Source organism: Nilaparvata lugens, chromosome 4 (assembly GCF_014356525.2).
Source record: "Nilaparvata lugens isolate BPH chromosome 4, ASM1435652v1, whole genome shotgun sequence".
NCBI lineage: Eukaryota > Metazoa > Arthropoda > Insecta > Hemiptera > Delphacidae > Nilaparvata > Nilaparvata lugens.
In genome coordinates this window covers 27,033,536-27,048,089 of record NC_052507.1, presented here as the reverse complement: position 1 = coordinate 27,048,089, position 14,554 = coordinate 27,033,536, and the positions used below count along the sequence as shown (strand labels likewise).

The 14,554-nt window shown below is 34.8% G+C and overlaps 1 protein-coding gene across 11 annotated transcripts in view; it reads left to right on the top strand.

The window, feature by feature from the left end:
• LOC111045361 (glutamate-gated chloride channel) overlaps positions 1–14,554 on the top strand; it is a 140,006-nt gene that overhangs the window by 91,598 nt on the left and 33,854 nt on the right. For 10 of the 11 annotated variants that reach the window (XM_039427228.1, XM_039427232.1, XM_039427225.1 and 7 more), the window contains one exon: positions 3,124–3,248. In XM_039427228.1, coding sequence (XP_039283162.1) covers positions 3,124–3,248 — 125 coding nt within the window. Of the gene's footprint in view, positions 1–2,529; positions 2,536–3,123; positions 3,249–14,554 lie in introns of those variants that run through there. The other variant, XM_039427235.1, reaches the window with a different exon arrangement.

Sequence of the window (14,554 nt, the reverse complement as noted above, 5' to 3'; positions counted from 1 at the left end):
ATCGAGTTTTCCAAAAAATGAGACCTAGTGCAATCGAATCCTTATATCATAAACCTACTATGTTCCAAATTTCGTGGAAATCGTTAGAGCCGTTTTCGAGATCCGTAAAACATAAATAACCAGATATAAAAATAGCCAGATATAAAAATTAACCAGATATATAAATAACCAGATATAAAAATAACCAGATATATGAATACAGAAATTGCTCGCCTAATATAATAGGATAACCAGATATATAAATACAGACATTGCTCGCTTAATATAATAGGATAACCAGATATATAAATACATAAATTGCTTGCTTAATATAATTGGATAATAGGATATTCTACGTAGTAGATAACTAACTAAAAACTCCGTGCTAAGTCCATTTATATCTCAATCATTAACAATATTCCAATTTCTCACGGACAAGACTAGAGCTCACAAGAGAATAATTCTAAGCAAGAAAAAATGAGATCCATATTGGTAGTGCTATTGTGATAGCACTGTATTGTGGAAGATGTAAAAGTTGAAAAGCTATTCCTCTGAACCTTACACTCTGGTTTATGAGAAAATAAATAATCTTCGTTAGTCCTTTGAAGAAGAAAATCAATCTTGGTTTACTGGAAGATAGTAAATGTAACTAAACTTTTAATTGAATTGCGCTTGATTTAAAAAGCTCTCAAAGTTCACGGATAGCTTTTTCCCATCTGGGAAAAAATCCCATTCATTATTTATCCAAGCAAATTATGTTCCTGAATAAAATTGCAATATAGGATGCGATTATTTAATTTAAAATCCAAAATGATCATTGAAATTACCTGCGACTTTCAAGTTTCACCTTATTAGTCAGGTTACAATAGCAGTTGACTGTAATGCAGCAAAGGCTACTAAATTGAGTTGGCAGGCAGTTCCTTGAAGGAAAATCCAATAAATTGCTTACAAGTGAAAATGTCGGCATTGGTTGGCACACCTGCCTGGTGCCATACAACCGCTGTCGATTTTTCTTGAAATCGTAGTAACCTTTGGCCTTTGAAAACCGTCGATGCAATCGTACACTGGACAGAAACTAATTACAGTTTTCGACAGGACTGTGAGAGAGATTTCGCCCTTTCTCACTCGCTGTCAACCCAACCAATGCTCACTCCCACCCGCCCTACCTTTGCACTCGCTCTGAATTTTTGCGTCAGAATTTCAATTTGGCGGCAATGGCCGTCACTACCGCCGGGCCGGAGCTTTCATCTGACATTTTCAATTTTTCGAAACGCCGTTGCGTGCTTCTATACTGAAATTCACTTTAAAACTGTCAGCATTGGTTGAATTGTTAACGTTGGTGATATTTATAGGGAATACTGACAGTGTACGTGATTCTATGAATGTGTTGTTTCTGAATAAGCGGAAACTCGCAACGAGTTTGTTGGATTTTAGGATAATTTTTCTCTCACCCATGAACAACCAATCCAACAGTCGGTCAGCGGCAGCTGAAACAGTCCGACATCTAATTTGAATCGTGACTCATTCCATCATACTCCTCTATCAAATACAAATTCTCTGCGTCTAGTGATAGGAATAGATATGTGATTATTTTTTTTCAAGTGATGCAATTAAATTGTTTCATTTTAGAATAAGTATAGTTCACGTAGCCTATGTGTAGGTTTAGCTATCTTCTAAACTACTACACACTCCATAGTATAGTTCCAACTCTATTTCAAAATTGTAATGTTTTTATTAACACATTAATTTTTAAAATAGTTTGTTTACATAGACTACATATTTGATAGGGTAGTCTTTTAAGTGAAATTTCCTCTATGAGATCTATTTCATAAAATTTAACAGTGTGGCAATATCGTAGATGGAAGTTTTCGTTTGAAGTGTGACAGGAAATATTTTACAAAATGAAGTTCCTAACAATTGTGACAGGCTGAGCTGATGTGACAAAAGCTTCAAAAGAAATTAGAGAAAATGAGGTTGACAAATGAGGAAACCTTGATAATCAATATTCAATATGAAGTATAATATAAGTTCAATATAAGTGTAACCTCATTGTAATGCACATTATCATCATTATTAGATCATTCTTTAATATCAAAAAAAGGACAAATTCTATTATAAAATGACTTTATCTACGACAACTCTATAATGTAAACATTAGCCTAAGAGCTTCGTAATTGATTTTCAAAACTATACTCTACTTAAAAGATCATTCTATGCATTACCTTTTGATACAATGACGATAGAAGATTACTCACGAACAGTGTCGAAAATGAGATTGCTGAACTGAAATTAGCTCTTCGGAACAGAATCAGTTATAACATATTATAAATCTGATTCCAGCATCTAACTCAGATCCATTCAATCTTTTTTCATCTATGGACTCTAATACACTCAAAAAGCGAAAATATAAGTTAGCAATACTAATCAAAGACTCAAACACTAATCTAATAATCTCGATCTGAAATTATGGAGTTTCGGATGAAAAGTTTTGAGTAAACGATTCCTTCAAATTGAATTTTCCAACCTGTACAATGAATGCAAATGTCAACCAGACAGGTCAGCTTCATTTTGTATAGAATGACTATTCACGCAATGTCATTCCAATCATTCACCACCATATAGGCTAGATATTTTCTAACCAACGAACAATGTGATACCGTACTGGACTTTACTTGAGTGGTCGTAGATAAAATAGTGTATGCACATTTCTATATGGTCTTTATAGCACTCGTGAGATGTTTTAAACATGCGCTCGCTCGCTTTATAAAATGTAGATCTAACTCAAGCGTTAAAGCAATACCTACTATTACTAATTAATAAAAGGTATTGGTTAAAGACCCTCCATTATAAAACTGTTGTATAAATTACTATTTACAAACTTATTCAAAGTAAAATAAGATCTTATGAAGGCTTGAATGTATTGGACTATCGGTACAATATAGATGACATTTGATATTATAAATAATAATTAAGTGTATCTGTTGTTTAAATCATTGGATTACTTATATTCACTATCATCAGTTACTTGATAGCAGGTATTATCGTTGTACTTCATCTGATTCATAAATCTAGCATTCAAATTAATCAACAATAAAAACTTTAACTTTCATTGTTTTTTTAAGATTTTCTCTATTGAATCTACAGGTGCAATCAACCTACTTCTTCCGGAAAAATAAACTACCGAGAAAAGGAGAAACAAGTGCTGGATCAAATTCTCGGTCCCAGCAGCTACGATGCTCGAATCCGACCGTCAGGAGTCAACCAGACAGGTCAGCTTCATTTTGTATAGTTGGCCCAAAACAATCAATTTCAATTATAATAAATGTTGGAATAATTTATTTGTATATCTTAAAATATAATGTCGGGTGTGATTATGCTTATCGTATTCTATTCTGCAAAAATTACTAATCAATCGTTTTATCTGTAATTGCAGGTTTTATTTGTTGAGCCATTGATGAATAACTGTTATAATGGAAGAATGTATTCAAGGTTCATGTGAATTTTTCAAAAGTTCTCTTTCTAGGATCTAAGCCTATGTGGATATACTAATAATTTTAAGTTTCTTTCCAAGAATTGAGAATTTGAGCTGCCTATTCAGTTATGGAATACGGTTTTTTCAATCAGGAGAACTTTATTTTTCAAGTGATTATATAGATTTAGATTTTATATTGTTTCCGGTGGGAAATCGTCGTGATGAAAGTTGTAAAACAGTTTTGATGAAAAACCAGAGGTTTTGTGGTAGCATTCTTTCAATATACTGGGAAATTTGCAAACAATTGGATATTTCCATCATTATTAACTTAATGTGCTCCCTCCCAATCATTTTGTTAGCATACTCTTAGTAAATGGGTGAGCCTTAGTCAAGGAAAGTCAGGAGCTCTTTTTAAAACTTCATTATAAATTATGAAACTAATACAAGAAAATTACTGTATTCCATTTGTTATGTTAACTTTACACGTGGATTGATGAATTTTGCAATTACTGTTCCGTCTTCAACTTGGAAAATTATCAAAAAAGTTGAGACTTTAACATTCCACTTAGAAATGGTGTCATTACACTTTGATAGATTCCTGAATTGAGAGAAATCACTTAAGAAAGCGGTGAGTGATCAAACCGATCTCGTTAATCTTGAAATATTGGTTACATTCATTTTCAAGGGTCATCATTCCGTGAAAATTATTCCCGTCATTTGTTAGAGTCTTTCATTTTTCATGTTTGAGGTGGCATATTTCTATGTAGTTTGGAGCTTTTATAACTAGTCCACTAGACAATTTATCGAGATCAGCAAAATAGAAAAGTGGATTATGAAATTCATATACGTTACTGCGGTTAACCAAGCCGAGGCAGGCTCAGTGCACATTTGCGACAAAATGAAAAATCAAGAGAGAAATAAGTCATCCTTATCTCGTGTACTCATTAAAAACAGTACTCACTGCAAGGCCCCTCGCGCTGAGCTGCTGAGTAATTTCATTGTGTTGGGGTTCACATGTGCGAGGGAGACTGGAGACTGGAGACTGGAGACTGGAGACTGGTTGGTTTATGAATGCGACGTGCACCCAGCGCGATTCGCAGACTTCAATTACAGTGTTGCGATTATCTCTCCTGCTGCTGCTGCTGCTGTTGCTGTTATGGATCTGCTCTCGAAAAGAGAACAGCAGCGCACCAGTCTACGTCTTGCTCTCCCGCTTCCCAGTTCCCAGTTCTCAAACAATGTGCATGGGCAACCATCTTTTTGAAGGTGATACTCATGATTTTTGTGAGCGCATTACATTAGCGCTTGTGCACCGCACTCATTCACTGATAACAGCGCTTTGATCTTGTTGCTACAAAACTAATTACCCCCATCCAGAAAAAAAGCTGAAACTCTCCCACCACTCCAATTTAATTAAGCTGTAGCACACTTTGGGAAATTGATTCGATCGTTCTGAGCAACCAAAATACTCACCACAAAATGGTAGTGAGATATTTCTATGGCGAGGAATCAGAGATATTAAGATTAGATGCGTAATTGGTTGTCCAGATAATTAAAAATAATGGAACAGTGAGCATGAAGTAGAAGAATAAGTTTGTCATGAACTCCTAGTCCATTCAATTTGGCCCGATCTGAACCAAACAGAACATTTATCATTGTTAATGATAAGAAATTCGTCGTAAGTAGAATAATCTAGAATAGGACATTTTTACAGAAAATATGGGTTTGAAGTATCCGATTTGTTTTACAATAGTTTGAGAAGCCTTTTTCAGGGATTTGTCGAAAATTAGTGAGTTATTTAATATTATTCATTGCAAACAATTATTTAGTAATCATTACAAACAATTTGTTAGACAAACAAAAATGAGTAATCATTGAGCAAAAATCTATACATCTTTCAACGCAAGTAGCAAAAAAGTAATGGTTTACATGTTTGGTAATATAGGAGTCGACTTTAGATTTATAAGGATTCAAGGTGAATTTAAAAGACAGAAAGCAGCAAGCTTTGATTCCTGACCTAGTTGAATGATCTCACTCAATCTGAATTATCAATAAGATTCAATTGCCAAGGATGTTTCCTCTAATGAAAATGTGAGAGGAATGGTTGTGTCTGCGGTATAAGGGGCTGCATTGCCTTACACTGTGAGGGGTAGATGAGAATTCTGATAACAGAAAATTGCAAGAGGTAAATAAACGAGTCCCCAAGAAGGAAGAGAATCCCCCCTGATGGAGTTAAGTGCTGGGAATGGGTGATCTCCCACGGGAACTCAATCGCAGCTGTGATTATCACAAGAGCGAGACGACCTCAGAGAAGTGAGGTGTCACTTCACTTCTCTTGGAAACAATAATTGGGAACACCCTCTTGCTGGTAGACTATGAAGGCTTTCCCAAGCCATCTCCTTCTTACTCCTCCACCAACTTATCAGCTCAATAAATAGGGATTATGCTGTCTGATCGAATCTATTAAACCAATTTAATACTCACTGTTGAACACTTCCCTACATGCACACCCTAACAACGATGAAATTTGATCTAGAGCAGTTTCATAGATTGCAATGGAGTGATCTACATCGTTTGTGGAGTGGGGAAACACATTGTATTCCATAATACCCACGCAAAGACGCAGAAAATGCTGTAGAGAAATGCTTCCTTCGGGAAAACAAGAATGAAGTAACTATCCTATATCAAGAGAACTGTGAATAAAAACCATGTAGCCACGTCCTAATGAATATTTAGGCCAAACTTTATGTTCCTCTAGCCTCACCTTGCGATGTGAACGTAAAACACAACCCCACCAGGGATAAACACAACTTTTTGTAACCATAAATTCCATTCACTTGATGTCACAAGTTTTCCTCTGCAGATGTGGTTCGTACAAGAAACTTGGACTCATGATAAAATGCATGATGAGCAGTTAGGGAAATTGCACGAATGAGGAGGAAATTATATGGAATTCAGCATAGACATGGCCAAATTGAATGATGGATTTATCAATTTGTAATTCATTCCCTTCTCACTTTATTACATGTTCTATAAACATAAAATTGTAATAACTTTTCTAATAAATGTTCCTCAATCATACCAATGATTGTAGTTTTGGTTTTAAAACAATAAAACTAACAAGTTCTGTCTTTTAGATCTACATGACTATGTCAAATAATGTACTATTAGTGAGTTTAAACACATAAGTGAGTAAGTTCTGATTTGAAATAAACTTTTATTGATCATGAAATTGAATCTCTTCTCTCAGCATTTATTTATTTCATAGCATATTTCAGATTCTGCTCCATATCGACACATTCCATCAGACACGATTCTCTTCATCGATTGTGGCCAATATCCAACGAAAGGATTTCTTATCTTGTATTCCAGCTCGTCCCTGATGTTAGGTAGTCATAAATGTTGTTGTTCTCCCAGGTTGAGTACTGCCGGTTGAATAGCAATGAACTTACCAGAATAAAATGTGAAAAGAATAACAGCAATGCTACATGTACCTCTTCACCTCCATACATGCCACAGTGGCACGTTACATTTTGCGAAGTCGCTCGATACGGGTCAATGCATGCAAAATCGTCCCGTCCTACGTGCCATATTGATATCAATGCAGTATGTTGCCAGAAGGGCTCGTTTTCCTGATAGTACAGTGTTGTTGTGATGTAGCAGCGATGAAAAAGTTGCGGCCAGAAGAAACGTGAGTGGAATCTGCGCCGATTTTTGCCTTGTTGGAGAGCTGCGAACTTTTTTTGAATGCTATAACTCAACGCAGAATAACTTCCAGTCAAGCCATAAGAAGTTGCTGTTTTTCAGGTTCTTGGTCACATGCCATATTTCGAGAGATCCAAAATAAATACGGGACACACCAAAGTTAAACTGAGACCGATTAAATGTTCCTGAACTCATTTATCATGCTTGATAGTGTTCCTTCCCTGTTTCTTTTTAATTAAAACACCACCCACCATAACTAATTAGGCGGATTTTTTTAATCCTGAACATATTATTATCATTTTTCATTTTTCCTCACCTAAATAACTGTCTGGCCCTTTATTTTTGCATGCATATAGTTTTGTTCGGTATTACCGATTATCTTAAATTGTTTTCATTTTGACAATAGTTGAATCATATCATACAAGTATATTATTAATACTCACTTTCCTTTATATGAAACAATTATTGAGACATAATGAAAGTTATAAAGTACCCTTTTTCTATTTAAAGAAATCACAACTGGTTTCATCACATTAGTGCCATTTTTAAAGTAAATCACATAAAAATACACTTGAGAGTAGCTCCAATGACTTGAAACTATTTGTAGTTTTGCTAAAATAAAAAAAATTACCGGTACTTGATAGCTTTCATCCTGTTTCGAGTCTATTCTGATGATGAAATAATAAAATTATATCATGTAAGAATATATTCTTCTTCTTCTTCTTCTTCTTCTTCTTCTTCTTCTTCTTCTTCTTCTTCTTCTTCTTCCTAAAACAAGGATTAGGCTATAGCCTGTTCCAATTCACATCTAGCCAATTATTCAAATGAACATAGAAAAATGTAAGAATATTCTCATGTTAACATTGATCGAATAATATTAATTTTTATAACAAATAAGAATATTTTCTATTATTTGGCCAAACTCTTTCTTTATAAACTAATATTGCAATTCTCTGATGAACTCTAGACATTTTCATGATTTATTCATACATATTCTTTCTTCTATATAAACGAGTAATTAATTCCCTGTCATACTTGGTAAGGTATGTGAATAAATCACTATTTGTTATTACTTGAATCAGAAAATAATCACTTATTGGACTACGGCTAACTTCAACTACTACATTGATAGTGACAAATATTCTAAAAGTAAGTGACTCTGAATCATACTTTATAGTTCTATTAGGAATTCTGTTTGACTGAATTATCAAAAAATTAGCTGTAAGACTGATCGATCTTGATACTGGCATCGATTGTTGAGATCATTGTAAATTGTACACACAACGGATTGATTTCTGTAACGAGGCCCCTCATAAACTTTTAAGCTATTAGGAGCAAAATGATAAATATAGGCCCTACCAACCTAAAACCAACAGAATTTATTGGCCGTTCAACTTGAGGAAGTATTTCTTGTAATATGAATTCGTGCCCGCCTCGAATAAAATGAACAGGGCTGATTTCGTTTGCTGGCGTCTTCATTGAATAGAAAAACGCGTTCAATGCAGATTATTACCCGGGTCACGAAGCCGACTGGCTGGCACTGGCACTGACATAGCAGCAGTGAACAGCGGCAGCCCAACTTAATCGTTTTCACAGAATCGACTTCAAGCAGGAATGAGACTTGATGAAGATTTTATCATAATTTCGGCTTTAATGGAACGAGAGTGCCTATCTCAGCGCAAATCTAATTTGCTTGATGGCATGGAAATTTCAATTTTGAAAATGACTACATATACTTTTGAGAGCTTACTTTGCTTGAATTTGGATTAACTTCCTTATCTTTTCCCAGGGTAATTTTGATTAATGCACTTGTCATCATCATTGCGACGAATTTATAAGGGTTTTCGAGCAAATGGAAAATCTTCTTTTCAGAAGCTTCTAGGAAAGAATGTCACCGCAATCTACTATGCTATTCTTGTTTGATATCATGGAGTGTAATATCTTTCGTGATGGATATGATATAATATGATTGAAGGGAAATCTTGGATGGATAGATATCTTTCTTGATCCATGAAACATCTATAGATGATGCATAAGAACAAGTCAAAAGATTAGAACACATACATAATAGAGCCTAAGTCAATAAGTTATTATGCCTATATGGTTTCAGTGGTTATAGAGCATTAGTGGATGTCTCTAGTGAATTACATCTCATTACCAATAGACACATTTGGGAGACATTACACATTGATGTCATGAGACATTAAAATTTGGTGATAGTCATTCGATGAGGCTATCGCTAACTATTGAAAGTACCCGAAACTTGGAAATAACTTAATTCAAGTTTACAGGCCAAACAAAGCAAATTGAAACATTTTGTTAACAGCATCCTTCAATTGGAAAATATCAACCTACAGCAATGAATTAAATCATATATAATCAAGTAAAAGTATGACAGTCGAAAAGCCCATTGACGGCTTTAATTATAAATTCCGGCAAAGTGTGACCTTCCCGCAAGGGACTCTCCAACAACGGAAAGCTATACGAATTTACTTTTACTCTACCTAGTAATGACTCAACATCTTCGTCAGCTTGCATATTCATTGGGCTACTGGCCTATACGACCCAATATAATAACCTGAGGTGCTGACCATCATTGAAAATATTGAGCAATATTGGAATAAAGAGCTAACTTCTAGGAGTTATTTATAAAATGAGAAGTGTCCTTATTGATAGAAAAGGGTCAAATCCCACAAGGCGTCAAATCTGCAAACTCCATCGGAATCAATCTGAAAAACAAACAATTTGAAACACTGATATTTTTAAAATTTTGAAAACGATTTTTAGGAAATTCATCAAATGTATCTGAGGGACTATATCTGTGATTATATTTCATCATCAATAGACATATTGAGAGGAGTCTCTGATTATCTTGAGAAATTGCTAGCATTAGAAAATAATAAAATATACATTGAACCCACAAAAACATGAGAACACATCAATATCCGTGTGGAACGAATTCCAGCTCAGTAAATTGTAGGTGGATCGTATGTAGCGCTGCAACTGCAATATTATCATTTTCAATGATGTCATAATATATCAAAGTCATTCTGTCCTGTCCTGGATACAGGTATTTTTCAATTTAATCTCCATAGCTGTCAAGTTATATGATGTGGGATAGGCCTTTTCATCCAGTTACAATATCGAATGGACCTAATGTTACAGAGTATCCTAATCATGATGCCATTTTTTGCGAAGGCTCTCGACGCTAGAAACATACTGTGAACTATCACTTAATTTCCTTCTTCTGCAATTTTGAAAAAATATTGTATTACTTTAATTCGCATTTTTTTAATGGGTTAATAGAATGTAAGTGATTTCACATTATTGTGCGTTATAATATCGTAGACATGATATGTTAGTGGGACAGAGTAAGAACTTTTTTTGTAATACATCAAGTTGAGGATAATATACTTTTACAGTCTTTAGAAATATTTTATCCATCACAAGAAGTGATTGGTTTCTTCCTTCAAGTACAGTGATATGCTACAAGCACAAATATTTTGGAATAGAAGATAAGGATCTCAATCTCGAAACAGTAATTTTATAATGAGGTTATCATTACGAGAGGATTTAGTAATAATAATGTTTCTCAATTACATTCTTCTTAGAATCATCATATTTGATTTATGGAATCGTACACTTATTTTTAAATTATCAACCATAATTCAATGATCAAAGAAAAAATATGCTTTACTGGGAAGAAATATTCGAAAAAAGTAACAATTTTGGACGTTGAAAAACGGCTGTGCTTTCAGAAGCATGGAAGAATGTCAACAACTAATCAAGCATCCGGGTGGTAAGAGCGATGGAATTCTACAAATGAGAAGTGTAAAAGCATGAAATAAGCTCAGGAGTAGGATAGAGTTGTAAGATGTGAGCAACATTTCGAGGATCATTTGAAAGTGGCATCTGTCCAGATTTTGTACACTTTTCGAGAGCAGTAATTCACTCATTTCAAACCCACCATTTGACAGACACTAAGTAAACAGGCTGTTATTTTCGCTTCATTACCGTAAAAAACTTGAAGAGAGAACCATCCCACCATCCCATTATTTGAATAAACCGCACACCATGGTCGTAAATTGTAGCTACTTTGACTATTTCAGAATTGCCAGAAATAAGTTGTTAGAGTACCGGAACTTTCTAGACATGATATACTCAAGTATTGTATTCAACTGTAACATTTTATTTTGAAATAACAAAAAAAGACGATACAAACAAATTAATGACAGAATTAACGCAATAATATATTATCTAATCCATAATTTTGAGTGATTCTTTCATGAAATGGTCTTCAGTAACAATCCATTCTATTACCCTTCGAAAGCAAACAGTAATGGATCACTGTATTTTTTTTACTTCCATCTGAAACCGCCTTGTCGTGTTATTCAACAGGCCCTTCCATAAATAATTTCCTTTTTCCCGAGAAGGTACCCCTTCTATTTGAAAAATATCGTATTAAGCTAGAAAGATCGAATTGGGCTAGAAAGATCAAAAGACGCTCACCTAGTCCAGCAGAACGGATTTTAGAAATAAACATAGACTCTTGCCAAATTCACCTCCCGTGCCTTTGTAGTCCATATAACGGAACAAGTTGTATTCTGTCGACAATCTATTAATATTTTCCTGAATCTTGGCTTGAAACCTAGCATTGTTAATGGGAAGAGTTCATCACTTCAATAACAACAGAAACCGTTCACTTAACTGAAAGGACTTCTTCTAAATTCTAACACGATTGCTTTATGGATTAATTGAAAATAGTGGGAGGGGCACGGGCACAAAAATTAGCTGGACGATAAGATCATGTATCTAAATAAGTAGCCGAAAAATACTATGTGACTATTTTTCTTTATGGTGACAACGATATGGAAGTCAACGAATTACTTTCACTCCAGAAACTGTTAGCATAGACTCCAATATCGGCTCTATATATTCAAAATCGCTGGTATTTTGAAATGTAACCACTGAACACATATTATTGAAAGTGACTGGTATATACTTTATAGGTATCTGTTAGTATGATATTAAAATGTTCTAAGTATACTTTATGAGGACATAGTTAAATATTATGCAGCAGGCGAAACACTCCCATTCATGAGGCTTTAGTAACGACATTACGATGATTGAGTGCTGTACTGTACTGTAGTATGTAGATTACAATGACGGGGCAGGTTATGCAACTTGTAGTACAGAACATTATTCTCCTGACCCCACTTCGACTTCCAATAGAACTAGAGCAAATTATAATAGTAAGTTACTCAGCACTTTGTAATATGAGCTGAAAGTGTTAAAGTAGTAACTTGTATATTGTATAAGCCTACTCACTGCGTGATCACTATATCTAGTTGTCTGGAGCGTCGCAACTTCAGTCTGCTATCGATGCACCGATCAAGGGTTCAATTCTAATCGTGTCAGGCAGGATCATAACCTAATAATCAGAATCATACCAAATCTGGCAGTCATCATTCATCTCATTACTCACAGACAAGTCATAGAATCGAATGCGCATCATCAGCGAATGAAAGAATAACTTCCACGCGTATATACAGTAGACACCCTTGATTTGATACTTTGACTTTCTCCACTATCACAGTTTCTAATACTAGTGAGAACTACAAATGCAGCTGAGAATGAATTGTGATAATGTAATATGAAGCCTTGGTGGTGATTTTCCACCTATTTATTTCCACTTATTTCGCTACTACTGTTTAGAAATGTATTGTATTTTTTATTTTCTTGAGTACATTTCAGGTTTTACTCTTTCTGAATCACTGAGTGACAGGTTCTCCGTTCATACTTCATAAAAGTGATTATATAGCTCATTTGCATCAGTGCATGATACGAAAATTACTACTTCTGATCTCCGTCACTATTCAATCCTTCTTTTTTATTGAAGGGTAATAATTATTTTAGTCGCCAGATTGTAGTAACATAATACTACAGTATACTGTATTTTGATTTTATTCACTGAATATTCCTATTCGGATAATTTTATCAAAGTCACTATGCATCACACACACCCGCTTTATCTCACCAGTGCTTTCAAAACACTCATTACACTGATTACAATATTTAGAAAAATCTCATGAAACTAAATTGATGATTTCACAGTTTCTGTAGGGAAACAAAAGATTCATGGGCGATGTTTACTGATTTCTCGAGAGTGAAAAATTAGGTACTTTTACACAGAAAAGACGTCAGAATTCATCACCGATCTAGAAATACTTTTACACAAAATATTCCATAATCATTTTTGCTCTTCTCAATAACTTTTTCTTTGTATGCTCTTCCTGTCCAGGTTCAAATCTCTATTTCTTTCTATTACTAAGTTATATTTGATACAATTATTCCAATAGTATCAAATAATTCTAGTTATAGTAATCGTTCTCGTTGGTTCTGCCATCTTCTCCATTTCAGGGTTTAGGCATCTCTGCCTGTTCCGAATCTCATATCCATCCATCTTTTCCTTGAACGTCCTCGGTCTCTCTTGCATTCTGGATTGTAATTGAGCACCGATTTTGGTAAGGAAGAAAGGTCTTCATCTTACTCACATGCTGGTACCATTTCAACTTACTCTGAAACATCTTTCTTGGTTTCTAGAAATAGACGTTGAGTTGTTTCTTTACCTCAGTATTTCTTGAGCGATCTTCTCTACTGCAACCGTAGGTTCTACGGAAAAATCTTATATCTAATGCCTTCAGCCTGCTCTCATCTGGCCTTGATAGCAACAAGTTTCACATCCTTATAGTACCATGTGTTGGTGCGGAAGTGCAGATATAGTTTAGTGAAATAAATTCTAGTTTGGTGCTCCGGCTATCATTATTCTTCATATACCTATGTATGGTACCGCATATGTTTTGTAAGCGGGGTATTTTGTTGAAAGTATCTCGTCCTTTTCTGTAAGAGATATCACAGCCTAGAAGATAATAGTTTGATACCAGCTCTAAAATACTGTTATTCAATACTATCTTACTCTGGCTAGTTCCCCTTGAAAGCCATAGCCATTGTCAGGTAATATTCTTGAAAGAGGCTGGATAGCTTGTAAATAGCTCTCTGCTCTCTGCATGTCATCCTCACTGTTTTGCATAATAATCAGGTCCCATCTTCACAATCTTGAATAGAGTTATTACAGCTCAAAAGTTCATCATTGGAAAATGAATCTATTTTGATTACCAACATAGTGATGAAGCAAATGCTTTATTCATCTGTCCATTTACCAGTTGTGAGTGGGATAGTTCAAAAAGTGCTCGTGAATGTCCGTCCATTTCCAAGGAACAATTCTGGAGTTGACATTTTTACAACTTTAAAAAGGATGCGGTCGATAAAACTTGCGTTTTCAGAATATTAATTGTTGCTTCTTCTTTCCGTGGTTAACATCACATCACTAGTGAGGCA